The sequence below is a fragment of the Medicago sativa genome, chromosome 7 (assembly GCF_051527215.1).
Source record: "Medicago sativa cultivar Bolivia chromosome 7, Bolivia_mono, whole genome shotgun sequence".
Classification (NCBI taxonomy): domain Eukaryota; kingdom Viridiplantae; phylum Streptophyta; class Magnoliopsida; order Fabales; family Fabaceae; genus Medicago; species Medicago sativa.
The window spans coordinates 8,417,584-8,445,564 of NC_140755.1; the positions used below are offsets into that span (position 1 = coordinate 8,417,584).

At 36.2% G+C, this 27,981-nt stretch overlaps 3 protein-coding genes, 1 long non-coding RNA gene and 1 pseudogene across 4 annotated transcripts; 1 reads left to right on the forward strand and 4 right to left on the reverse strand.

Annotated features, from left to right (window-relative positions):
* The first annotated feature begins 818 nt into the window (after positions 1-818).
* On the forward strand, positions 819-15,042 carry LOC146903982 (uncharacterized). Its single transcript, XR_015019032.1, has 2 exons — positions 819-1,215; positions 14,794-15,042. It is a non-coding gene; the product is annotated as an uncharacterized LOC146903982 (long non-coding RNA).
* LOC146903983 (uncharacterized) lies at positions 2,620-5,981 on the reverse strand. The gene is made up of 5 exons (XM_085726600.1): positions 5,586-5,981; positions 5,298-5,439; positions 4,750-5,028; positions 4,493-4,594; positions 2,620-3,376 (listed from the first exon to the last, which is right to left on the reverse strand). The coding sequence occupies exons 1-5, from the start codon at positions 5,837-5,839 to the stop codon at positions 2,882-2,884; spliced, it is 1,272 nt and encodes a 423-aa protein (XP_085582726.1). The 5' UTR covers positions 5,840-5,981; the 3' UTR covers positions 2,620-2,881.
* Positions 6,287-7,720, reverse strand: LOC146903984 (uncharacterized). Its single transcript, XM_085724758.1, has 3 exons — positions 7,638-7,720; positions 7,250-7,561; positions 6,287-7,160 (listed from the first exon to the last, which is right to left on the reverse strand). Exons 1-3 carry the CDS (start codon positions 7,718-7,720, stop codon positions 6,467-6,469), a joined length of 1,089 nt encoding a protein of 362 aa, XP_085580884.1. The 3' UTR covers positions 6,287-6,466.
* Positions 7,250-12,972, reverse strand: LOC146903985 (uncharacterized). The gene is made up of 4 exons (XM_085726599.1): positions 11,830-12,972; positions 10,540-10,599; positions 7,638-9,955; positions 7,250-7,561 (listed from the first exon to the last, which is right to left on the reverse strand). Exon 3 carries the CDS (start codon positions 9,950-9,952, stop codon positions 7,781-7,783), a length of 2,172 nt encoding a protein of 723 aa, XP_085582725.1. The 5' UTR covers positions 9,953-9,955; positions 10,540-10,599; positions 11,830-12,972; the 3' UTR covers positions 7,250-7,561; positions 7,638-7,780.
* Positions 15,043-20,832: 5,790 nt separating the features above from the next.
* Positions 20,833-27,763, reverse strand: LOC146903986 (uncharacterized; annotated as a pseudogene).
* Between the last annotated feature and the right edge of the window lie 218 nt (positions 27,764-27,981).

The following is a 27,981-nucleotide window of genomic DNA, read 5'->3' on the forward strand; positions in this document are numbered from 1 at the left end:
CTATAATTACTTGATTGTGCAGGACTTGTCCATGCGTTTCAGGAACAAATTTTGAGCTCAGTTTATGGGTTGCTGCTTTCACCAATCAGTGGAGAATAGTTTTGCTCCTTCATGAATAAACTATCAAGGTTATTTATTTCAGAATAATATTTTCGTTATTAATGGAAATTTTTTTTTGAGTTATTAAGAGAAAGGTTGTAAATTGATAACGTAAGGCATATAAGTTGTGCACTATCATGGACAACATATTGGTGCAGATGCAATATTACAAGAACAAAAGGAAACTAAAACAAATAAGAACCATAAATAGAGATGACTTAGAAAATTATTTCTTTGAAATTCAGCAAAAAGTCCACCGCCATACCCAATCGGAACTGCTTTCCATTCCACCCTGAACGACTGTTAAGAGGTAGATCTAGTGCTTCAAGGTTAGTTGTTTGAGAGGTTGAGCAAAACGAAATCTTTCAAGTTGCCTATGACATTTGGTATCTCATGGAGCCTTTCTAGTTGAGCAAAGCTTCCATGATTTTGTTTCTTGAAATATTAATTGCAATTTTAGTGCAAAACTCTTGGAGCCTATCAATAGATGGTGCTTGCAGAGAAATTAGATTTTTGAGTGTAAAATAGATGAAATTGTCACATAACTTTTTGAATGGGATTGTCACATCACTAAGTTCAAGCATCTCAAGTTTTGTTGAGCTGTGAATTATGCTTTACAAGACTAGACAATTTCAGTTGCCATAGATTAACCGAACTATGTAATGCCCCATTTTAATTCTATTATTTTTAGTAGATGTGTGAATATTTTTATATGACTTTATTTGTTATATATATGATTTTATGTGAAATATATATTTTATATGATTTTTATGTGATATATGTTGTGATGCTATTTTATTATATGATTTATGGAGTTGTGTTTTATTTGAATGAATATTGTTTTATTATTTGATAAGATAGTAAGAGAAATAGAAATAATATAGAAATAGTGTTTATTTTGGTTTAAGGGGATTAATGAGGAATTAATAGAAATTAAGGGAGTTAAGAGAAAAGAGAGGTTTTAGTTTACAGTAAAAACAGAAAGTCAGAAACAAAAACATTTTTCACGTGAAAACTCTAGAAAAACTGGTTTTGGAGAGAAGGAAGAGAAAGCTAGGAGAAGAGCTAGGAAGAGAGGATCCAACCAATTTTTGCTGTAGAATTTGCTGAGATAAGGTAAGGGTGGGATTCCTTTCAATAATCATGGTATATAATTCTGAAATTTGATGAATTGTTGTTCTTGGTTTTAGGGTTAGAAGTTTTATGTTAATTGAGGAAAATATGATGAATTGTGTTGTTTGATGCATGTTTCTATGTTGTTTTGGTTGATATGTAGTATATAGAACCTGTAAACATTGTTCTAATTCATTTTGGGTGATTAGGGGATCAGAAATTGGGTTTTTGGGGTGAAAATGGTGTTAAAATCGTAACAGTAGATGAAAAACTCGCCAGAAATTCGCTATTAGCGAAACTCTCTGGAACATTTTCGCTATTAGCTCAATTTCCGCTATTAGCGAAATTGTCCAGTGACAGCATTTTCTGTTTCGCGTTCTTGCGTCTTTTTCACCCGTTTCTGTTTTGAATTAGTTTTCGGTGTAAACATGAAAGTTGTAGATAATTAAGTTAGCTTTAAAATGGCCCTGGTTTGGAGTGGAAAAGATTTGTAGATTTTGAGTTATGATAAAAATAGTCCAGGTGGGTCTTCAGAAAATTTTAAGAAAGCTTAGAATAACTAATCCCAAGTTAGTCCAAAAACTTATGGTTGGTTTCCCAACTTCAAACTTAAGTGTTAGGGATTTAGTTGAGGTGTTTTACGGATATTTGACTTATGTTCTATTGATCAAAACTTAATTGCTTTTGGGGGATGTTTTAGACTTTGAGATGAATGTAATTGATTTATATATATGCTATGTTGTTGATTTCCGTTGTTGATGTCGTTGTATCATCCGATGTCGAAGTTGGGGAGTGTCACTACAAGAAAACAGCATTTTAGAGTCGGCCAAAAACCCACTCTAACTGGGCAAAAACCGACGCTATCAACGATTTAGCGTCGGATTAGCGTCGGTGTCGGGTGCAGGCAAAAAAATTAGAAGCTACTGAATAGAGTCGGCTGTTTTGCATCCGAGGCTAACCTAGCGTCGGTCAAGCCGAGTTTAAAACCAACTCTTTGCTCAGCCGAGGCTATTTAATTCAAAATAAAAAAGTCAACAAAATGATTTAGAGTTTGCCTATCCGACGCTAACTTAAGAGTTTAGAGTCGGCTTACCTAACGCTAAAGTCAACTTTACGCCGGTCAACTAAATCGTATAGAGTTGGCCATCCGACTCTATAGTCAACCAAAAGTCAACTAAATCTTAGAGTCAGTTGAACCGACTCTAAAGTCAAATTCTAAAAGTCAAGGTTATTTAGTAGAGTCGGTCTACCGGATGCTAAAGTCCAATCATAAAAAGTCAAATAAATTGTTAGAGTCGGTATGACCGAGGCTAGTATTAATTTTTTTTTTTTTTTTTGCTATTTACCCTGTGAGCAAATCATTTGGTTTCATAATCTCTTTTGCATAATAATACCACAAATCTTCTAAATATTTCAATTTATATCATGTTTGGCCATAATGCCACTAAACTAGTTAGCACATCAAGTAAGCTACAAAAAGTAATATTGTGCTAACATAAGAAACAAATTCAGTTTAACTACTGCTGTGATACTGCAAAAGAGCCTAAAACTACAAAACATCAAAGTTACGACCACAGTAGCATGCTCATGTCATAATATATTACCAACAAAATAAGCACGTCCAAAAAAAGTCGTTCTAGTACTAAAAACTAGTCTAAAACAACCAAAGTCAAGAGTCACTATGCAATGATTGGTCGTCCAAGTTATCATCATAATGAGGATGTGAAGGAGGCTGGGTGGCACTACATGAACCGTTACCAGAACGACGGTCGCGCTCCATCATAAATTTTTTTAATTCAACCATTTGAATCATCAATTGCTTGTTTAGGTCTATAGCCACTTGTGATTGAGCTAATGCCTCATCAGCCTTCTTCTCGGCTATAGCAGCCTTCTCCTCGGCTCTAACTCTAGCTGCCCTCTCAGCCTCCAAAGACATATCATACATGGAACCATGATGATCTTGAGATTTTTGAGTAAATGACGTGCACCCACGCCGAAGGTTGACAGATAAGTCTGTTGTACCATAAACTCGACCACGGGTACGACCCCCTGCAGACTCGGTCCACAACCTAAGTTTTGTTCCTCCATCAACTTCTTGCACACCATCTCCAGTTGTTTCATCAGTCTGGGCTTGTACCGTACTCAATTTCTTTTTAAATGATTCCTGCTCAATAAAGAAAAAATATATAAATATTTCATGGTATTCGTTAACCGAAAAAACATGTCAGGCATTATTTATAGGTAATTCACATGGTTACAACATTGTTACAAAACTAATCCAACCATCACAATCCATATGAACAAATTTCAAAAAACAGAAATGTACACCAGTGATAATCATTCATAACTAAATCTCAAATATTATTATGTAAACAAGGCCTTGATCATTATGTTAGTAACAACAGCAAGTAGGCAAATAAAATAAAATATAAAAACTAAAAGTCAAACTTTACGTAAGCAAATGACAGGAAAATTTTGCTGATCAAAATTTACGGGAAGTCGGTACGTATATCTGGTCATGATCTAATGAACAATTAAAGACTCATAACTTTGACTCAAGTATGAATTTGCATTGGCAAAAACCGATTACTCATGATCTGTTTTGATATTATTATAATTGAGTATACATCATAAAGCTAGTCTCATAGTGAAACTAAACCAATACCTTCTAAAAATGGATTTGATTAATTTAATCTGCAAAAATTAATCAATTGATCTATGAAAAATTCATTTAAGAAGCTGACACCTTTCAAAGAACAGAGATTCAAGTAAAACTTATATCACACCATGGTGGTAAAATTGTCTCATTTTAAAGTCTAAAGTTATCATTATCATTGATTAACAAATAAAGAGTTGATATTTTCATACATACCAAATGGTTACGGGACCTAAATATTTATAACTCCTAAATATTTATAACTTGTGTCGCACCATATTGGCAAAGCGAGTTCATTTTAAAGTCTAAAGTTATCGTTATCAATTATTGATTAACAAATAAAAAGTTACTAGTATTATATGCACATACATATCAAATCATAAATACATAGAAATATTAATATTATTATGTAAACAAGGCCTTGATCATTATGTTAGTTATAACAATGCAATTGAGTAAAATTCTAAGCATAGCATTAAGCAACCAAGTAGGCAAATGCAATCAAATATAAAAACTAAAATGAGACAACATACAAAAGAATTAAAAGAAAACTCATCAACATTACTAAAAGAAACTAGCAGTAGCCAAATGAATGTCAAAAAATATATACAGTCAATAACTTACATAGGTCAACTTTGATCTACTATCAACCCATTCACCAGTCTTCCTCTTGTGAGTATATAGAAATAATTCATCAGGGTCCAAATCCCTTTGAAGATTATTGGACTACAAATCATAAAAGATTGAAATAATCAGTACATAAACAATCAGTATAAACAATTCACAAGTCAGTTTTCATTAATGAGTGCCAATAGGTTTTGCCAACATCAATAGAAAACTTAGATACAAGTCTTCAAATTCAAATTGTCATTTTCACTTACGAGCTCAATCGCCACATCAATATGAGCCTTGCGGCCTGAGGTGTGGACTGCACCACCTTTTGTTGAAGCTCGATTTGTCTTATTTTGATCGGAGGATTTCAAAAAAGCAGGGTTTGTTTTCCAGTTGGTTTCAAGACCAGTCCAAGCTTCAACACTTATCCATTTTGGCCGCCCTTTCTTCCTTGCCTTTGTAAGCATGTCTGTTAGTCGTTTAGCTCCTTTTTGTTCAAACACGCGATAGACAAAACCTTGATCACGAGGATCCCAAGATACCTTCTCCTGCAAATTCAACAAGTAAACATTCATTAAGTATTGGCTCAAAATTTCTACAAGCAAAATGGTTGTGTAACATAAACTAGTTGTACATGTCCTGCAAACTTCTACGGAATACACCACCAAGTATTGGCTCACAATTTCTACACAGGACAGAAATTAAAACAAATTAATATAATAATTCCTTTTTATATTTCCAAACCAAATTTATCTTTCATTAGCAAAGATTGACACATTCAAATCGACAAAATAATTTCTAGCTGGTAAATACTTACTCCAAATCGTTCAAACCAAAGTGCTTTAACTGCTTCATATTCTGACTTGGGGGCGAGTTGACTCCAAGAATGGATAGGTTTATAAAACTGTTTTCGAATGGCATAGCCAATGGCTTTTGAAACATGATATGCAGGTACGAGTCTGCATAGTATCAAAAGACTCATCTGGAGTTACTAATCAATCATAAATAATTAGAAAAATGCAAATAACAGTGTCACATGCAGAAACACTAAATATCTAAACTAACAAATGAGGTGATTTAAAATTGTTTCATACATGTAACTTACCCTTTACCAAAAGGTTGTATAATGATCCTCCCCTTATCATCTTTCCTTTCCAATTGTTGAGGAACATTCCCTTGGCCCACCACCTCCTCCTCCTCCTCCTCAGCCTCCTCATCCTCATCCTCATCCTCATTGTCATTGTCATCGTCATCCACATCATGGTACGTTTGTTGCACATCCTCATTTGCTAAAGCTTCGCGTGAGGCATGTTGTGAATTGTTAACCATTGATTCAAAGCCTAAACTTGGAGTCGGCATAAACGTGAATACCTCGGGGGTAGAGGAATGAATAGGTGATGGTGTTGGTCCTACAATCTGAGCCGGTGCTAAAGTTTTATCCAATGCCACAGACTTAGTTGGTGCTGAAGCCTTAGTCGGTACTGTAGTCTTAGTCGGTGCCTCAATCTGATTTGGTGTTGCAATCTGAGGTGGTACACGAGGTTGATACGGGGCTGTAGAGCCCTGAGCAAATTTTTGTGTGGTACATTTCTTTTGACGAATCAGATTCCGCTGCTCATTAAGTGTTCCCGGAGGCAATATCCTTCGTTTTCCCTTAGTAGGATCTGTCTTTAGTTTCTTGCTGCCACCTTTGTTAGTCATCTGTTGTCATAAAATATAAGTCATTATAATGAACACAATTTCAATTGAAAAATAAACAGAAAAAAATAACAAGAAAATAATTAATTGAAGAATGAAGACAACATAAAGATTTGACAAAAAAATCAGCAAGTTACTTAATTACAACATGGATAGTGCAATACAAAATACATATAATAAGCTTTAGTGGTTTGCAATGCATCTAATACATCTAATACAAAATACATCTAATACTAAAATGCATCTTCAATCACTGTCCTCTCCCCTTCACTACAATTTGGTTAATGGTCAATCATCAAACGCGTCTGCTTGTGAGCTGTCACGTAAACAAGATATTGCTTCAATTTCTGGAATGGGTAGAACAGGTGACGTGTCATGAGACTGATAAGGCATTTCATCCTCTATGTTGTCAATTTCCACATGACCCCTTGGTTTTGTTGTGATAGCTGCACACCATCCACGCATGCTTGTACACATTTCTGGATAGGGAACATAATACACCTGTCTTGCTTTTTGTGCAATAATGAAAGGATCATAAGGACGATAACGTTTATCCATCTTAATATCGACAATTTTGTATTGTGGGTGAACTTTTGTGCCTGCATTTCTTGTTGGGTCAAACCATTCACAATAAAAAAGTGCAACTTTGTCCTTCAAACCAAAGTAATCTAGTTCATAGATATGGTTGATATTTCCATAATAATCATCTTCTCCTCCTTCAGTAAGACCCTTTACGTGCACTCCGCAATTGACACTTTTTTTACCTTCGCTCCAAGCCTCGGTGTGAAACTTGTACCCATTGACAAAATAGATATTCCATGATATTGCCATTGATGAAGGATAACGAGATAAGGCAATTATATCGTTGTTGGTCACTCCATTTTCCTTCTCATTTACATATTTCTCCAGCCATATGGGAAATTCTGTATGTATACGTCCTGAAGAGTCTTCCATATTGATTGAGTGATCCTCCAAGAATTTACTGACATTAATCACACAATTCACAAGTAAATATATGTTATTGTATATATGAAGATCATGATTGATTTTTTATGATGCATATATACTTACTCAAGATATGGTTTAATCTCATCACAATTAATCAAGACATGTACATGAGCAGACTTCCATTCTTCATCAGTCAGATAATGTTTTCCAGACTTTCCACTAGGTCGACCACTGTTCTGTAGGATGGATAATGTAGGATGGATAACATCACTTTTTGAACGAGAATTGTTACTTAAACTTGTGGTTGGCACCAAATTGAATGAGCTAAAATAATGAGCTAAAAAATTAGCTATCTCGCGGTGTACATAATCAGTGCATATGGAACCTTCAACCCTAGCCTTATTTGTCACTGCCCGCTTTGAGACTCCCATAAATCTGCACATTCGATCAGTCCATGTTTATAATGCTATAATAAAAATGTAATCTCAATAAAATCAACCACAACAATTACCTTTCAAATGGATACATCCACCGGTAATGCACAGGACCACCTAGCATTGCTTCATAGGCAAGATGGATTGGAAGATGCTCCATTGAGTCAAAGAAACCTGGTGGAAAAAACCTTTCTAACTTGCATAGGATAATTGCAATGTTCTAATCCAGCTTAACCAAGTTGTCCATCGTCAATGTATTGGAACAAAGATCCTTGAAGAATTGACTTATCTCGGTTAATGCTTTCCAAACCAAATCTGGTAAGGAACGAAATGCAATTGGGAGTAAACACTCCATGAAAACATGACCGTCGTGGCTCTTCATCCCATGCACTACACCCTTTTCGACATCGGCACACCTTGCAAGGTTTGAAGCGTAGCCATCTGGCATTTTCAATTCCTTAAGCCATTTACAAACAAGCTTGGCATCAGATTTGGTCAAAGTGTAACCTGCCTTTGGTTTACCCATCTTTCCATTAGATAAAGCTTGCATCTCCAAGTCCCCACGAAAGCAACATTCAGCCATGTCTTTTCTCGCCTTTTCATTATCCTTTGTTTTGCCCTTAATATTCATGACAGTGTAAAATATATTATCGAAGAAATTTTTCTCTATGTGCATCGCATCGAGGTTGTGCCTTAACAAGTTGTCCTTCCAATATGGAAGGTCCCAAAAAATAATTCGTTTTCTCCAATTATGATGAACTCCATACTTATAATCTTTTCTAGAATTATTCAACTCTTTCAGCTTTTTCTCCCAACCTATTTCGGTCACTTTTGGAAAGATACTTACTGCCTCCCATATCTCTTGCCCTGTGGAAATGTGAGGTGGACCTTTTTTCTCATCCTTATTTTTTATAAAACTTCTTTTACTTTTTCTGAAAGGGTGATCAGCTGCCAAGAAAGGACGTTGACAACCAAACCAAGTATTCTTGCCTCCATTTGTCAAGTAGAAAGCTTTTGTGTCTCCCATGCAATGAGGGCATGCCAACCTACCTTGTGTTCCCCATCCAGATAACATACCATAGGCCGGAAAATCATTAATTGTCCACATTAAGCACGCTTTCATTATGAAGTTTTGTTTAGTGGATATGTCATAGGTCAAAACACCGTTGGACCACAATTGCTGTAAATCATCAATCAATGGTTGCAAGAAGACGTCCAACTTTTCTTTGGGGTTGTTAGGTCCAGGTACGAGACAAGCCAAAAACAAGTATGGTTTTGTCATGCACATTTCGGGGGGAAGATTGTAAGGGGTAACTACTATCGGCCAACATGAATACGGACCAGCAGACGCTTGAATGTAAGGAGTAAATCCATCTGAACACAAACCTAACCTTACATTTCTTGGTTCCCTAGCAAATTCAGGATATACTTCATCAAAGTGTTTCCATGCTTTTCCATCAGACGGATGGCGAAGCTGGTTTGAATTGTTTTTATTTTCCTTATGCCATCTCATTTCAGATGCAGACCCGGTTGATGCATACAATCTTTGTAATCTAGGAATGATAGGGAAATAAAACATTCTCTTCGCTGGGACATCTTTGTACTTTCCCATACCAATCCTACGAGGAAAGAACCTAGTAGCAGAACAAAATTTGCACTCAGATAACTTACTATCATCCTTGTAATATAACATACAACCTTTCTTACAGCAATCAATCTTCTCAACCTTCAGCCCTAACTTAGACACCAGCTGTGTTGCTTGGTAACAATTCTCAGGAAAGCATTTTTTAACTGGGCATACATTTTTAAGCATTTGTGCAAAAAAATCTATACCTTTTTGTGGAACATGCCAGTTAGCCATAATTGACAGAAGTTTGACAGATATGGATAACTTAGACTCGGTAGCCCCCTCGTAGATGGGCTTGTTGAAGGATATCAACTTGTCATAAAACTGTTTAGCATTTGTATTAGGCAACACATCCTCGGCCAATATCTCATTTCCTATGTTAGCATTTGCATGGGGGACATCTTCATAAAGCCTAAAAGCATCATACAACATCTGATCCATCGCATCAAATTGGTCGTCATGATGCACATGGTCGTTACTACCCAAACCACCACTCTCATCAACACTGGGTTTCACTTCTCCGTGTTCAGTCCAAATCCAATATTCTGGTTGAAATCCATTCTGGTACAAGTGAAGTCTAACATTCACAGGTGTAGATATCTTGGTACACTTGCATTTTGTACACGGACACCTTATCCCTCCCTCACATATACAAATCGGTTGTTTCAAAGCCCTCTTCACAAATTTTTGAACACCACAGACATACTTTTTTTTCAATCCGTGCCTATTAGCATTTACCCTATTGTACATCCAAGAACGATCCATTTTCTATAAGGCTAACAATTAACTTGTCAGCCACAAAATAAGTTAGAAAAAAAGTACAAATCACTAAAAAAGTGATTGTCTTTATGGGTTTTTTTTAGTCACTAAGTTATCAGAAGCTCACTTCTAAACTATTATGTCATGTTTAGTCAAAAGATGAGAATATCTGCTATTCCAGGTTCCAAAATGATAACTATTTTATCATTTTTAGGCAAAATATGTGAAGAGGACTAATTATAAAGTTTGATCATATTGAGCAGATTGCATTTTCTAAAAAATTGGGGATTTAGCAAACCAGCCAATATTAAATATAGAACAAACATGAGCAAATTGCATTTTCTAATCTGTTTTCTTTTTTAAAAAATTCTGAATTTTTAAATCCTACTAAATCCTGAATCATACGCAAACAAACTAATATTAAGTTTAGAACAAATAGAAATCAAACTAAAATTGGGGATTTAGCAAACCTGCCAATATTAAATTTAGAACAAACATGAGCAGAGTGCATTTTCTAATCTGTTTTCTTTTTTAAATGCAGAATATATGTTTCATTGGATTATAAGGATATTATGAGAATGAATGAAGTTTACCTGAGTTGAAGAGATTGACGGAGGACAAGACGAGAGTTGAAGAGTGATGCAAAGCAAGATCTGAAACAACAAACAAAAAGACATGAAGCAAAAATTGGGTGCGTTTATTATAAAATTATACAAAATTGTCTAAAAGTGCTATAACAATTGTAAAATTGCTATAGAGAAAAAACAGACTATGAAAAGAAAATCAATCCTAATAAAATACCACCTTCCTAGAGTGACATGCATCAACTGACTAGACTCTAAACATTTGCCTCTTTTATTTTTAGTGGAAAATTTATTAAAACTACACCAACACAAGAAGTGATCAATGAGTGAAGCAAAGCAACAATACAAAGCTGGGAAAGGAAAAGGCTTGTACACAAACCCACAACCCCAAATCTCTACCCATTCATAAGGCAAGGAAACAACTACACCAGGAAGCACACAAGTACACCCCACCTACCACTATAGCCGCAACACAAAACTAAAAACAGAAGTCCCTGATCTAAAACACCAGATCAGTATGCAGCGTACAAAAAGGCACCAAACCAGATCAGCAAGCTACACACAACTCACAGGACAGTTCTGCCATGATCGAATCGTTGCTATTGTATATTCCATCTTGTTGGGAGTAAGATACTTATGAAGATTACCATAACTTCCAGAAATAAAGTTACACTAAAACTTAAATTGTGTAAACTTTGGATTGCTAGTGAAAAAACTACAAAGATGTTGCATATAGGCATAACATCCACCAAATTAAAAAACACCGAAAAGCCACCGAAGGCAAAGACGGCGAAACCCCAACAAAAGAGAAAAGCCAAGCAAGTGATAAAAGTTATGACGCTGAAATCTAATTCAAGGCACCTGATTTCAGTTCCATGTTCCCACCCCTATAGTCTAAACGCAAAACCAAAGAGGGACACACCAAAATACCAAAATGCAGCCGCACCAGGGAGGGAAAAATCACAGCAGCAGCTGCTGTGATCTGCTAAAACAGCAGCAGACAGCAAGAAAAGAAACACCGGAATGGCCTATCGTTAAAGCAAAGCACGCACAGACAGCACCAACACAAAACCAAACCGATCCACTGACCACAAGACCCCTACTGCTACTGCAACCAAATAGTGCTACTAAATAGTGGTTTGTCAAAAATGTCAAACAAAATATGTATAAAGCTCAATTGATACTACCACAGTAACAACTACATGTATTGCATACATAGATTAATCCGATAAAATATATGCAAAATATATGCTTCAACGGATTATGAGGAACTTGCTCAGGAAATTGAATGAAGATTACCTGTGATGAAGAGATAGACGAAGGACAGGACAACAGTTGAAGACCAAGGGCTGTAAAGCGAGAGTTGCGAGCGAGAGCTGAAACAAGAGGTAAAAAGAGATTATTCAAATTTGAGTTATTTTCCCCATTCAAAATCAGTAAATAACTAAACCAAACACAACTTCACATTCCAAAAACTTCATAATTCAGATTTATAATTTACATGAACATCTAGACAAGATATGACTATCAGAGCAAGCAGGAAAGTATTAATAATCACAAAATGCCTTGTCTTAATCTGAAGTTGTTGGAAACCATAGCAAACTCAATTCGCAGTCAATGATTTCTAATACCCAGCATAATGATTTCTAATACCCAACCATAATGAAGTGAATGAGTGTTGAAAGGAACAAATTCGAAAAGATTAATCAGTCAAATTTATGAATGGTTGATACTGTTTTTACTAAAAATGCACCAAAAAATTTAAACTATCACCGACTTCCTTACACCTTTTCTGAACTGATGAAGTGCGTAAACACAGAAAAGAACCTACAGCAGCTAAGGAAAGGGACCTAAGTTCAACAATGTCAGAGTATTGAAGCTAAATTGGGGATAACACAGGAACCAATATTATTAAATGTCCATTGCTTATAGTTTTTCATGATAAAACTAACATTTAATCAGGCAGTCATACACAAACTAATGCATAATATAATCTTATGAAAAAAAATCACACATTGGATGCTAGAATGAAAATATAATTTTAAATGTTTAACAATTCAATTAAACTTACCCAAATATGAAAATACAATAAAACTTTTCCAAATATGAACATACTAAAGAAAGTCTCTTAAACTGCTACAAAAAAAGTAAATTATATAAAAATATAATTTGCATATTGAGCAGAAAATAATAGAAGAAAAAAGATTGAAAACTTTGAGTTATCTATAATATTTTTCTTTTAATCCAACAATCCCTACAATGTTTTGCATCTTACACAACACATTAATCCACTATGCATGACTACCAAAATTCACCAAAAAAAAAAACAAACAAATTATAAACTCACTCATCATCACACACTTCTCAAACTTCACACTCTCTCTACACGTTGAAGAGCCAAGAAGATTCTATTCTAATTTCTAAAACAAAAAATACAGTGAAAGTGAAACAACCCCACACCTCCTATCACAAGACCACCGCCGGTACCTTTCAATAAAATCATATTTGTTATTATTGGAGAAAACATGCTACGAGAATTTCAAGGAGAGACAACTTCAAAACACACACCGAATACGGATGAACGATTTTTATAGTAATATTTTCGAAATGTTGGATTAGCTACACAACATCTCTTTTTTTTTTTGAAACGCCAAATATTATTCACGTTGAGGAAAATGCAAGGAGCATTAACACTCGCGGAAAAAACAGAAATACAATCAACTGGTGCCGCAAATATACGGAACAACTAACACACCAAAAGACATGTAGCAAAAAATGAGGCTAAAATATACATACATATCACCAACCAAGCCGAAGCCAGTAGACAAATGCATACCCTTGCCTCACCCCACTGCCCCACAACCGAAAACAGCAAATGCAATAGCTAAAAACTGCCCTGCTGCTACCTGTTAGCTGACACGCTGAACAACAACCCAGTCGGACAGTCACACCAGAAACAACTATCCCATACGTCCCAGAACATAACCAAAAACGCACCTAGACACAGACACAAAAGCCTCGCTAGACATCTCAGTTTTTTCATCCCATATTCATACATGAGTGTGATTAATGAAGGATTTGGGTTGAGTAAGTTATTTTGAGTGGTGAAAAGTGATTCCAGCAAGAACTGTGAATCGGTGGGTGAAGGGCACGGTGAGAAGCAGCTGAGTGGTGAAAAATGATTCTAGGAAGAGAGATGAGTATTGAGTATGATGAAAAGTGATAGGGTTTGTAGATGAGTGGTGGAGATTATTTTGGTAAATGATTTAATTTAATTTTTTAGTGAGTAAGTGTGAAAAAAAAAAAAGGGAAAATATTTTGGTGTTTTTTTACTGATTAAAGAGAGGGAAAAAAGTGTGGGAAAAAATTTAGGGTAAAATTTTCATTGACTGGAATAAAAATAGTTTTATAGTAATTTTTATATAAATTTAAATTTTATTAGCAAAAAGAATGGAGTCGGATAGGCCAACTCTAATTTTGTTATAAAAATTAATATGTGGGACCCAAACGTGTTGCCTCGGCTAGGCCGACTCTAAAATTATTTAAAAAGAAAGAAAAATCATAAATTCATATAGAGTGAGCTTGGCCGACTCTACCTGAACAATATTAGCCTCGGTGTCGGGGGCCGACTCTAAAATCGGAAGCTAAATTCAAGTTTTCTTGTAGTGTGTGTCATAATTGTTTTAGGCACATACGTTGTTGTCGTTGTTGTTGTTGTCGTTGTTGAAGTTGTATGTTGATATACACAAGTTGAGTCCATTTGCATACTCACATCTGTTGGGGGCTTATGCCCTGGAATGTTCATCATTCACCCGTTGGGGGCTCATGCCCTGGAATGTTTATCATTCACTTGTTGGGGGCTTATGCCCTGGGATGCTTTAACCATCCAATTTGTTGGGGGCTTATGCCCTAGAATGCTTAGCATTCAACGCGCGTAGATTGGTACCACCTACATGATGCATTAGTTGTTGTTGTCGTAGCATTGTTGGGTTGTTGTTGTCGTTGTAGCATTGTCGAGTTGTTGTCGTTGTCGAATTGTCGAGTTGTCGGTGTCGTTGTGGATAATGTTGTTGTTGTTGTTGTACCTTGTTGCTGAAAATAATTATGTTGTTGCTTATGTATTTATTTATATACATTATTAATGATGTCTGTTGTGATATGCTTTGTTGTTTTCATTAATTTGATGAATTATATATTATTATTATTGGATAAGTTTCTCACCCCTTCTGCGTATATGTTGCCTCGACCGTGGGTAATGTGCAGGTAATGATGGCTTGTAGGTTGATTGACTCAAGTGTCTAGGGCTCTGATACATATTATGATGGGGATCGTCGCGAATGTCTTCTTCATTTCTTTTATGTATCATATTTTGAAAAGACCTCGTTGTTGGATTTATTATTGTTGAGGATAATGTCTATTACGTTGAGGCCTTTGTGCCAATAATTTCGTTGACGTAGGATTTGGTTGAAATTATATTTTTAAAGAACTATTCCGCTGCAGTTTATTAAGATATTCTAAATGTTGGTATTTAAATAAATAGATATTTTCTATTTATGAAATTTTGAAAAGTAGTGTGACACTCCGTTGTGTGATTACTCTGATTTTATTTATTAATATTACGTTGTTGGGAGAACGGGGTGTTACAGTTGGTATCAGAGCAAGTCGGTCCGTCCGGCCAATTAGTAGAGTCGTGTCGAGCCTAGTAGTGTTGTGTGACAATTTTGTATTGTCCTTGTTGTCCTGTTTGTTGTTTGTTGTGTAACCCCTTGTATGAACTGGTTGGAGTACAACCATGTTCATATTGATTCTTTTAGTAGACGTTGTACTTTTCTTCTGCTGAAGAAGAGAGTGAAGCAGAATTTTTATCTACCAAGCAGCTGAAGCAATTAGAACATGATGGAAGCTTGATGTTTTCTTTGATGGCATATTTGTCTGTAGAGAATCAGTCGATAATTGATAGACTGCCCATTGTGAATGAATTTCCTGAAGTTTTTCCTGATGAGATTCCGGATGTGCCACCGGAGAGGGAGGTTGAATTTTCGATTGAACTAGTGCCGGGTACGAAGCCGGTGTCGATGGCTCCTTACCGTATGTCAGCTTCGGAGTTGGTAGAGTTGAAGAAACAATTAGAAGACTTGCTTGATAAGAAGTTTATAAGGCCAAGTGTGTCACCTTGGGGAGCGCCTGTGTTGCTAGTTAAGAAGAAGGATGGTAGCATGAGATTGTGCATAGATTACAGTCAGCTGAATAAAGTGACGATAAAGAATAGGTATCCACTTCCGAGAATTGACGATTTGATGGATCAATTAGTGGGTGCACGTGTGTTTAGTAAAATCGATTTGAGGTCAGGTTACCTTCAGATTAAGGTGAAGGATGAAGATATGCAGAAGACGGCCTTTAGGACACGGTATGGGCATTATGAATATAAAGTGATGCCTTTCGGTGTTACTAATGCGCCTGGTTTGTTCATGGAGTATATGAACAGAATTTTTTCATGCTTTTCTAGATAAATTTGTTGTTGTATTTATTGATGATATTTTGATTTATTCTAAGAATGAAGAAGAGCATGCAGAACACTTGAAGATTGTTTTACAGGTGCTGAAAGAAAAGAAGTTGTATGCAAAACTGTCAAAATGCGAGTTCTTGTTAAGTGAAGTAAGTTTCCTTGGCCATATTATTTCTGGTCGTGGTATTGCAGTTGACCCGTCGAAGGTTGAAGCGGTATCACAGTGGGAGACTCCTATGTCAGTTACGGAGATCAGAAGTTTTCTTGGTTTGGCTGGTTATTACAAAAGATTTATCGAAGGATTTTCGAAGTTAGCACTTCCATTGACTCAGTTGACCTGTAAAGGTAAAGCTTTTGTGTGGGATGCTCAGTGTGAGAATAATTTCAATGAGTTGAAGCGGAGATTGACAACGGCTCCAATTCTGAATTTACCAGAGCCAGATAAGCCTTTTGTTGTATATTGTGATGCGTCCAAGTTGGGCTTAGGTGGTGTGCTTATGCAAGATGGCAAGGTAGTAGCTTATGCTTCGAGACAATTGAGAATACATGAGAAGAATTATCCTACACATGATTTAGAGTTGGCTGCTGTGGTTTTTGTGTTGAAAATTTGGAGGCACTATTTGTACGGTTCCAGATTTGAAGTGTTTAGTGATCATAAGAGTCTGAAATATTTATTTGATCAAAAGGAGTTGAATATGAGGCAGAGAAGGTGGCTAGAGTTGTTGAAGGATTATGATTTTGGTTTGAATTATCATTCGGGTAAAGCCAATGTGGTTGCAGATGCCTTGAGTAGGAAAACATTGCACATGTCGGCTATGATGGTGAAAGAATTTGAATTGCTAAAGCAGTTTAGAGACTTGAGTCTTGTTTGTGAATTGGCACCTCAGAGTGTGCAGTTGGGTATGTTGAAGATTAATAATGATTTCTTGAAGAGTATCAAGGAAGCACAGGAAGTTGATGTGAAATTTGTAGACTTGATGGTTGCTAGTAATCAGACTGCAGATGGTGATTTCCAGGTTGATGATCAAGGAGTGTTGAGATTCCGAGGCAGGATTTGTATCCCTGATAATAATGAATTGAAAAAGTTGATTTTAGAAGAAAGTCACAGAAGTAGCTTGAGTATCCATCCAGGAGCTACAAAGATGTATCATGACTTGAAGAAACTGTTTTGGTGGTCTGGGTTGAAGCGTGATGTCGCACAATTTGTTTATGCGTGTTTGACTTGTCAGAAATCGAAAGTTGAACATCAGAAGCCTGCTGGTTTGTTGACACCATTAGATGTGCCGGAATGGAAATGGGATAGCATCTCCATGGATTTTGTGACGAGTTTGCCAACCACTCAAAGAGGGCATGATGCCATTTGGGTCGTTGTCGATAGATTGACGAAGTCGGCACATTTTATTCCGATTAATATCACCTATTCAGTAGCTCAGTTGGCGGAGATTTATATTCATAATATTGTGAAGTTGCATGGTGTCCCGTCGAGTATTGTGTCGGATAGAGATCCGAGGTTCACTTCGAGATTTTGGAAGAGCTTACAAGAATCTTTGGGCTCTCAGTTGAAGTTGAGTTCAGCATATCATCCGCAAACAGATGGTCAGTCAGAAAGAACGATTCAATCATTAGAAGACTTGTTGAGGGTGTGTGTACTTGAGCAAGGTGGAGCTTGGGACAGTCACCTACCATTGATAGAGTTCACGTACAACAATAGTTACCATTCGAGTATTGGTATGGCACCTTTTGAAGCTTTATATGGTCGAAAGTGTAGAACTCCTTTATGTTGGTTTGAGTCGGGTGAAAGTGTTGTGTTAGGACCTGAAATAGTTCAGCAGACTACGGAGAAGGTCAAGATGATAAGAGAACATATGAAAGCGTCGCAGAGTCGACAGAAAAGTTACCATGACAAGCGTAGGAAGGACCTTGAGTTTCAAGAGAGTGATCATGTGTTCTTGAGAGTCACTCCTATGACCGGTGTGGGTCGTGCATTGAAGTCCAAGAAGTTGACTCCAAAATTTATTGGTCCTTATCAAATATCTGAGGGAATTGTCACGGTGGCTTATAGAGTTGGTTTGCCACCACATCTTTCGAACTTGCATGATGTGTTTCATGTGTCGCAACTTCGGAAGTATGTAGCAGATCCTTCACATGTTATTCCTAGAGATGATGTGCAAGTTAGAGACAACCTTACGGTGGAGACTTTACCTTTGAGGATTGATGATCGCAAGGTGAATACGTTGAGAGGCAAAGTGATACCTCTAGTGAGGGTTGTTTGGGGAGAAGCAACTGGTGAAAGTCTTACTTGGGAGTTGGAGAATAAGATGCAGGAGTCATATCCTGAGTTGTTTGCTTGAGGTAATATTTCGAGGACGAAATTCTCTAAGTTGGGGAGAGTTGTAATGCCCCATTTTAATTCTATTATTTTTAGTAGATGTGTGAATATTTTTATATGACTTTATTTGTTATATATATGATTTTATGTGAAATATATATTTTATATGATTTTTATGTGATATATGTTGTGATGCTACTTTATTATATGATTTATGGAGTTGTGTTTTATTTGAATGAATATTGTTTTATTATTTGATAAGATAGTAAGAGAAATAGAAATAATATAGAAATAGTGTTTATTTTGGTTTAAGGGGATTAATGAGGAATTAATAGAAATTAAGGGAGTTAAGAGAAAAGAGAGGTTTTAGTTTACAGTAAAAACAGAAAGTCAGAAACAAAAACATTTTTCACGTGAAAACTCTAGAAAAACTGGTTTTGGAGAGAAGGAAGAGAAAGCTAGGAGAAGAGCTAGGAAGAGAGGATCCAACCAATTTTTGCTGTAGAATTTGCTGAGATAAGGTAAGGGTGGGATTCCTTTCAATAATCATGGTATATAATTCTGAAATTTGATGAATTGTTGTTCTTGGTTTTAGGGTTAGAAGTTTTATGTTAATTGAGGAAAATATGATGAATTGTGTTGTTTGATGCATGTTTCTATGTTGTTTTGGTTGATATGTAGTATATAGAACCTGTAAACATTGTTCTAATTCATTTTGGGTGATTAGGGGATCAGAAATTGGGTTTTTGGGGTGAAAATGGTGTTAAAATCGTAACAGTAGATGAAAAACTCGCCAGAATTTGGCTATTAGCGAAACTCTCTGGAACATTTTCGCTATTAGCTCAATTTCCGCTATTAGCGAAATTGTCCAGTGACAGCATTTTCTGTTTCGCGTTCTTGCGTCTTTTTCACCCGTTTCTGTTTTGAATTAGCTTTCGGTGTAAACATGAAAGTTGTAGATAATTAAGTTAGCTTTAAAATGGCCCTGGTTTGGAGTGGAAAAGATTTGTAGATTTTGAGTTATGATAAAAATAGTCCAGGTGGGTCTTCAGAAAATTTTAAGAAAGTTTAGAATAACTAATCCCAAGTTAGTCCAAAAACTTATGGTTGGTTTCCCAACTTCAAACTTAAGTGTTAGGGATTTAGTTGAGGTGTTTTACGGATATTTGACTTATGTTCTATTGATCAAAACTTAATTGCTTTTGGGGGATGTTTTAGACTTTGAGATGAATGTAATTGATTTATATATATGCTATGTTGTTGATTTCCGTTGTTGATGTCGTTGTATCATCCGATGTCGAAGTTGGGGAGTGTGTCATAATTGTTTTAGGCACATACGTTGTTGTCGTTGTTGAAGTTGTATGTTGATATACACAAGTTGAGTCCATTTGCATACTCACATCTGTTGGGGGCTTATGCCCTGGAATGTTCATCATTCACCCGTTGGGGGCTCATGCCCTGGAATGTTTATCATTCACTTGTTGGGGGCTTATGCCCTGGGATGCTTTAACCATCCAATTTGTTGGGGGCTTATGCCCTGGAATGCTTAGCATTCAACGCGCGTAGATTGGTACCACCTGCATGATGCATTAGTTGTTGTTGTCGTAGCATTGTTGGGTTGTTGTTGTCGTTGTAGCATTGTCGAGTTGTTGTCGTTGTCGAATTGTCGAGTTGTCGGTGTCGTTGTGGATAATGTTGTTGTTGTTGTTGTACCTTGTTGCTGAAAATAATTATGTTGTTGCTTATGTATTTATTTATATACATTATTAATGATGTCTGTTGTGATATGCTTTGTTGTTTTCATTAATTTGATGAATTATATATTATTATTATTGGATAAGTTTCTCACCCCTTCTGCGTATATGTTGCCTCGACCGTGGGTAATGTGCAGGTAATGATGGCTTGTAGGTTGATTGACTCAAGTGTCTAGGGCTCTGATACATATTATGATGGGGATCGTCGCGAATGTCTTCTTCATTTCTTTTATGTATCATATTTTGAAAATACCTCGTTGTTGGATTTATTATTGTTGAGGATAATGTCTATTACGTTGAGGCCTTTGTGCCAATAATTTCGTTGACGTAGGATTTGGTTGAAATTATATTTTTAAAGAACTATTCCGCTGCAGTTTATTAAGATATTCTAAATATTGGTATTTAAATAAATAGATATTTTCTATTTATGAAATTTTGAAAAGTAGTGTGACACTCCGTTGTGTGATTACTCTGATTTTATTTATTAATATTACGTTGTTGGGAGAACGGGGTGTTACAAACTACGTACCTATAGAAGTTGATGTAGCATTTAAGCCTAGCTAGAGACAATAATTTGTACAACTATGAAGAAATTCATATAATGAAGAAATTGATTAAATATTGCATAATCTAATACAACTGCAATTTTGAAGTGAAAATAACTAGCAGAAAAAGAAGACTATATATACCTCAATGAAATACCAAAATGTAATTCAATGCACGCTCTTTCAAACAACTTTATTGCTTTTACATACAAAGGAAACTCTTACAATATGCAATTACAAGAACAGAAGGAAACTAAAACAAATAAGAACCATAAATAGAGAGGACTAATATCTTTATTGCATTCGACTCACAAGACCCTTTTAAGCTATAACATAAAAACAACTCATTAATGTCTCTTAAAAATCTTATTAAGCAAAATTATAACTGAAACGCTAAGGCAATCTCTACACCATGCAAATACCTGCAGAAAGTAAGTGTTTCCCAATGCCACTCCAGCAACAAGCCCACTGCCATATCCAATCAGAAGTACTGTCCAGTATAATTCAAAGAACGATGATCCTGAGTCGTCATCATCATCATCATCATCAAAAGTAGAAGGCTCGACATGATCTATACACTTCTTCAACAATTGATCCCCACACAGACCTTGGTTACCCTCAAATGAATCATCTTTGATTGTAGAAAACTGATTATTTTGTGGTATAGGACCTGTGAGATTGTTAAAGGACACATTTAAGTACTCCAAAAAGGTGATTTGTGCCAACTGTTGAGGAATTTTCCCTGAAAGACGGTTGAAAGAAAGATCTAGTTCTTCAAGTTTTGAAAGCTTCCCTCAGGAAGATGGAATGCTGCCAGTAAGCATATTATTTTACAAGTTGAGCAAAACAAGACCATTCAACTCGCCTATCACTTGTGGTATCTCTCCACCGATTTTGTTGCTTGAAATATCAATGGCTATCAAGCTGTAAAACTCTTGAAGCTTCTCATAAACCCTGGCCAACCCTTTTTTTGACATTGTGAACGAATAAAACTTATTTTGTGACATACGATATTGTTCTCCATTGCTCGACGTCGACCATGAGTAAGACTTGTACTGTAATTGACTTGCGTTGGAAGTCTTCATTGCTTTCCAACTTTGGATCATTTCTGATGGAAAACTTCCAGAGAACTCATTGTGAAAGGTCAATGATGTGAAGCTTTGAAAATGTGCATGTCATGTGGCCATAGCACCTAATTTCTCCATGGAATTCATTGTTACTTAAAGACAATACCTTCAACTCGGGTAATTCTCCCATCCAGAACGGAAATAAATAATTGATATTGTTATAACTAACATCAAAGATTGTTTTAGCAAAAAATGTATGTGTGGTATCCCTCTACTTTGTCTATATGATCACAGATTGTTTTAGCCAAAAATTTGTCAAAGGGGGAGATTGTTGGATATTTGTATGTTGGCCTCATTATTGCTAAAACAAATATACAAGCAAGATGTTGGACCCAATGTTTCAACATGTGGGTACGACTTTAGTGTGCCCGGATTTCGTGCTATAATTAATGCGCTTTAATTTTTTGAGGAATCCACTTCTTTTTACTTGTGGGCAAAGACGCGTTTTTTAACCAGAATCAGCTTTGTGTTTATTTCCTAAAGTTGTTCCAACATTTTAGGAAACTTGTTATTTGGATCTGATTCTTGTGAGCGGGTCAGTTCATGGATCTGCTTGGTTCTGAAGCCAAACAAGAAGATCAAGCCCGTACTGCTTCAGAGTATAAATGGAAGGACGAAAAACCTAATTCTGGACTAAAGCCATCATATCAAAAATAGAATTTTTAGCGTTTTAAGTCTCTGTTAATTGTGAGCCTTTCTTGTGTCTCCTTGATGCAAGTTTAGGAATGTGTTTATTGAGTTGTAATATTGTAAACTACTCCTAAGCCTTGAAGTACAGAGTTAGTTTGTGTCTGAAGGTGTCTTCATCATATTGATTGTATTTGTGTAATCACAGGGTGTGTGATTAAGTGGATGTGAGATGGGATCTCAGGTTTAGGAGTTCCTAGGCTTAAGTCAGCATGGGTAGTATCTAGGTGATACGTTGTAAACTTGGAGTTTGCTGAGAACTTAGAATTAGGAATACACTAGTGGATTTTCTTCCTGGCTTGGTAGCCCCCAAAGTAGGTGTGTTTGTAACGGGTTAACAAATAATCTGTGCCATTTATATTTTCCTTGTTCTGTATGTTTATCATTAGCTCGATGTTGAAACATTAAACTCAACATACCATCTGTGTCTCGGTGTTGGAACAATGCATACAACATCAGGAAGCTAGCGTGCCAGAATTTCAAAGTTGTCTACATGGTAACCTATGTTGGATCAAATTAGTAGAAGGTTAAATTCTTGGGGGAATAAAAATATATTAGTTTGGGAGGACAAATAGTTCTCTTAAACTCAGTGTTGAATTTGGTCCTAATCTTTTATCTCTCATTTCTTAAAATGCCGGAAAGGGTGGTTAAGAAGGTTGTGGGGCTTCAAAGAATTTTTTTTTTGGGGAGGAGTGACGGGAGGCAGGAAAACTTGTTGGTTGAAATGGAGAAAGGTGTGCCAACCTAGATGTAAGGAGGGGTTATGTGTTAGAGATAATTGGTGAAATTAAGCCTCCTAGTAAGGTGGATGTGGCACATCCTTCATGAGGATTCTTCTCTTTGAAAGGGGGTACTGATGGATAAATACGGTTCAAGTTTGAGTGGAATGGTGGAGAGTGGTGGTGGGGGGTGGCCATATTTTGCGTCTAGATGGTGGAGAGATTTGATGAATTTGGAGGTGGTGGGAGGAGTAAGGTGGTTTAATAGGGAATTAGAGAGGAGTTTGGGGAATGGTATGAGAACTAGAATTTGGAAAGATACTTGGTTGTCAAATGAGTCTCTACGTGATTTCTACCCTCATCTTTTTACTGTAACTAATGATAAAGACATCAAGTTGGGGGAATTATGGCAAGTTGGAAGGGAGAAGGGAGAGTGGAGTTTTTCGTGGCGTAAAGGTTTGTGTGTATGGGAGTTTGAGCTTGTTCAGTAACTTAGAGAGAGACTTAGAGGGGTTGTGGTGGGGGATGGAGAGGACTCTTCGGTTTGGAAGTCAGATGGGGGGGGGTGTTTCTCGGTAAAATGTTGTTATTTGCCTCTTGAGAAGTTGTGGTTACTAGAGGAGAGGAGGGAGTTAGTTTGGAGGAGGAGGTTGTGCTCCGTTACGCTTGAAAGAGTTTGGCACTTTCGAAGGTGGTGGCCTTTTCTTGGATGGTTCTTCTTGATCATATTCCAACGAGATCAATTCTCGCAAAGAGAAACTTGTTCGATGCGGGTAGCTCAATGAGATGTTGTTTTTCTGATTGTGTGGAGGAAACGTCGAACCGACTATTCCTTAATTGTGAAGTTATTTCAAAGGTGTGATTAAGGGTGATGAATTGGTTGTAATACCAAAGCTTGTTGGACATCAATACGTCTTTAATTTGAAGTATTAGCAATACATATATGATATATTGCTTGCTTGTCAGATTTAGCTGAAAACTCAAAGCATATAATAATGCTGACGCTCGTGAAATGTTCGTGATATGTATTTTCACTATATTAAGCATTTTTCATAATGCTGATAAGGTTTTTCTGGAGTCACAAATGTTGAAGTAAAATCAATGTAATTTTGGTATGGTTTTGCTATGCCTCTGAAATTTGGTATGGTTTTCCGAATTGCAGGGCCATAACTCTTGTCATCTGTGGGAGTTGTGTGTGGTTTATTTCGCCTTTGGCGGTTGGTGGTTTTGGGCGTTCCGGGTATATCCGGCCCTTGTTGTATTTTGTTTCCTTGCGTACCTAGTGCATCTTGTGCGGGTATTGCTTAATAAAATTGAGCCCTTTCAAAAAAATAAAAAAAATAAAAATATGTGATTAACAGAATGAGGAAAAAACTTAGACTCTGCAAACACAGTCCTGCATAAGCCTTATATACATATCCATTTTTTCATTGTACTTCCTTAATATAGTTACTGGTATAAAATTGCAAACCAGTGCATTTTTGTAGGATGATATTGTATAGACTAGTTATAATCTATGAAGCAGTAATCTAACATACACCGGAACACTATACACGACAATTATACGTAGACATCGGTGATAATTTGAAAAGTGGAAGTGATTGGACAACAAACTCGCTTTCAATATGATGTATCAGGGCTACATAAGTTACAGCTCCTAATTTAACATCATCCTTATTGAAACTTCTTCAAAAGGTTTGGTTAGTGAGAGCTTTCCTGTGACAAGTTTGTCACACACTATTTGCATTGTTGGTCGACACCTTGGCTGAGAATGAACACACTGAAAAGCTAGTGTTGCTATAAGACTTAAACTCTGAGCAGATTGTTGATTGATAGTTGCTATTAGTCTCTTGTCTAATAAATCTTTAAGGAGAATATTCCTAGTGGATGAAAATCTTAATGATGAAACAAGTTCTCCAGGATGCTTTCCCATTATAATTTCAAGAGCAACCACTCCAAAGCTATATACATCACATTTCTCGGTCACGCTATCAGTAAAAGCAAGTTCTGCATCAAAAAATGAATCAAGTTAGAAAAATAAACACCATTTGAATTAAGAATTATTGAAGTTGAACTTTATTCAACTGGTCTTAGAATTTATAACATTTGGTGAACAAAACAAAATGACAGAATCACGACTGATGAATCCTTTTTTGGTGTGAATCGGGTATCCTCTACGTGTAACTGCGGAGACTAATCCCTTGTAAGCATTATTTAGATCATGCCATTTGTTCAACTAAAAGTGCTCATGCTTCAGTTCAGTTTGGGATTAGGGCAACCAAATTATAATCTATGAAAACCAAACCAAATAGAACATTAGGATTGTTTAAGAAAACCGTATTGAACTGCACTGAAAAGAATCGAACTCTGTCGAATATTTTAACGAACTGAACTGAATTGAGCTAGTTTAGTTCAGTTCGTGAACTGTCAGTCACAATTTCAAATTTTTAGTTCGATCCAATATAACAGTCCAGTTTACGGTTTTCTTAACGGTCCTACTCTCAGTCCAGAACAAACGTGTTAAAGGTTTCGGAGGCAGCAACAAAAGGCAGCTCGAATTTCCTGCAATCAAAGGCAGACTACATTTAAGAAGGAATTTCCAACAATTAACATACAAAAAAGATCACCTGGAGCAATATATCCATATGTGCCAGCAAGTACAGTTCGATTTGACGAACTAGAATTTCGAAGTCTAGCTATGCCAAAGTCAGAAAGACAAGCTTCCATTTCTGAGTTCAAGAGAACATTTTTGGTAGTCACATCTCTGTGAATAATTGCTGGCTTGCAATCATAATGAAGGTAAGATAAGCTATGTGCAATTCCTTTCACAATCTCAACCCTCTTACTCCAATCCAACTCCAATGCTTCAACATCATTGTGTAGAACACAATACAAACTTCCCTTCTCCATGTATTCCAAAACCAAAAACATGCATCTATTGTGCAAGCAAAAACCATAAAGCTTTAAAATATTTCTATGCCTTATCTTTGTCAACATTCTCACCTCATTCTTGAAAATCCTTCTAATCAATGGTTCATTAGCTTCTAAATTGTGGAGTTTCTTCAATGCCACTACTCTACCACTAGGTAGATTTGCTTTATAAACACTACCATAACCACCAACTCCTATGCAATATTTGATGTCAAAATCCTCTGTTGCTTCAATTATATCTTCATATGCAATTTTACCATCATAGTTCCATATTGAAAAAAAGTCACCATTCTTCGTAGTTTTTGTTCTAGAATTGAAACTACAAGCCTTACACCAACGTAGGATCACATACAAAGAGCATAGAAGAGCAAGAAAAGATATGAGTGGAATGAAAATCTTCATATGAGTCTTGAGTCTAGTTTCTGGTTCAGTAGGAAAGGAGAAAAGTGTAGTTGAATATCTAAATGGCTTGCACAAAAAGTCATTTCCGATAAACGCGTCCTGCGCGACAGTTGCTTGGAGACCAGGAGGTATCTTAGCCTCAAGACAATTATATGATAAGTTAATGTTCCTCAATAATACCAGTGAACTTGGAATGGTTCCAATAAGTCGATTATAACTAAGATCCAATACTCTTGTGTATTTCACATTTCCAAGTTGATAGGGTATTTCACCACTTAATAAGTTATGACTTAGATCAATTAAATCAAGGTTAGCAAGCTCACCAATATGAGAGGGAATTCTTCCTGTTATATTGTTATGGCTCAAATTCAACACTTTCAAGTTAGAGCAACTTGAAAGACTAGTTGGAATTTCTCCATAAAACATGTTCCAAGAAAAGTCTAGAACCAATAGTTTGGACAATTTTCCCATCTCAAAAGGTATTCTACCAAAAAGGTTGTTGTCTGAAATTTTCATATACTTCAATTGTGTCCATTTTACAAGCTCATGTGAGATGATAGAAGAAATATTATTGCTTGACAAGTTTAGTTCAATCAAATTAATCAAACTATACAAAAAGGAAAGTGATTCACCACCAAGATTGTTACCACTAAGATCAAGAGACAACAACTTGGACAACTGTGAAATTTGTTGTGGAATTTCTCCAGAAAATAAGCCAAGAGAAAGGTTTAGAAATTTTAGTTGTGAGAGCTCACCTATCATGGACGGGATTTGAGAGTAATTAAAGTCATTGTCAGAAAGATCAAGAACTCGAAGGTGCACGAGGCGAAAGAGACTGCTATTTGCATCCATTCTACCGTAGAGTTGGCTGCTACTAAGATCGATGTGAATCACATGATCAGTGTGCTCATGACATTTAATGCCATCCCATGAACAGCAATCGGTGCTGGAATTCCAAGATGCTGTTTTTGGATAACTTGGAAGATTCATAGAGGCAGACTTATTGATGACAAAGCCTTCCTTAAATTGCAACAAGGCATGGCTTTCATATTGATGACACTTTGGCTGAATTTGAGTAAAACATGTAGTAAATGTGAAAGAGAAAAGTGAATAAAGGAAAAGAAATTTTACTAACAAAACATGAGGCCAGACAAACACCATTGTATCTTAATATTTTGAGCTGAAAATTTTGGATGAAATGCTAGACACATACTAAGCGGTTCTTATACTAAAGGAATGAACAGGTTTTCTACGAAACTTACGTGTCATTGACCAACTCTAAAAAAACGTTGTGCTTTACTGTTTGAATTATTGACTTTAGCATACCACAAAATTTATTGGGACACTATGGTATCTTATAATTTTGTTTCACAACTCTTACATTTAAACACCAATAAATTGCATAAACTTATATAATATCTCATTTTCTTTTTATCTCTTTTCTTGTCACA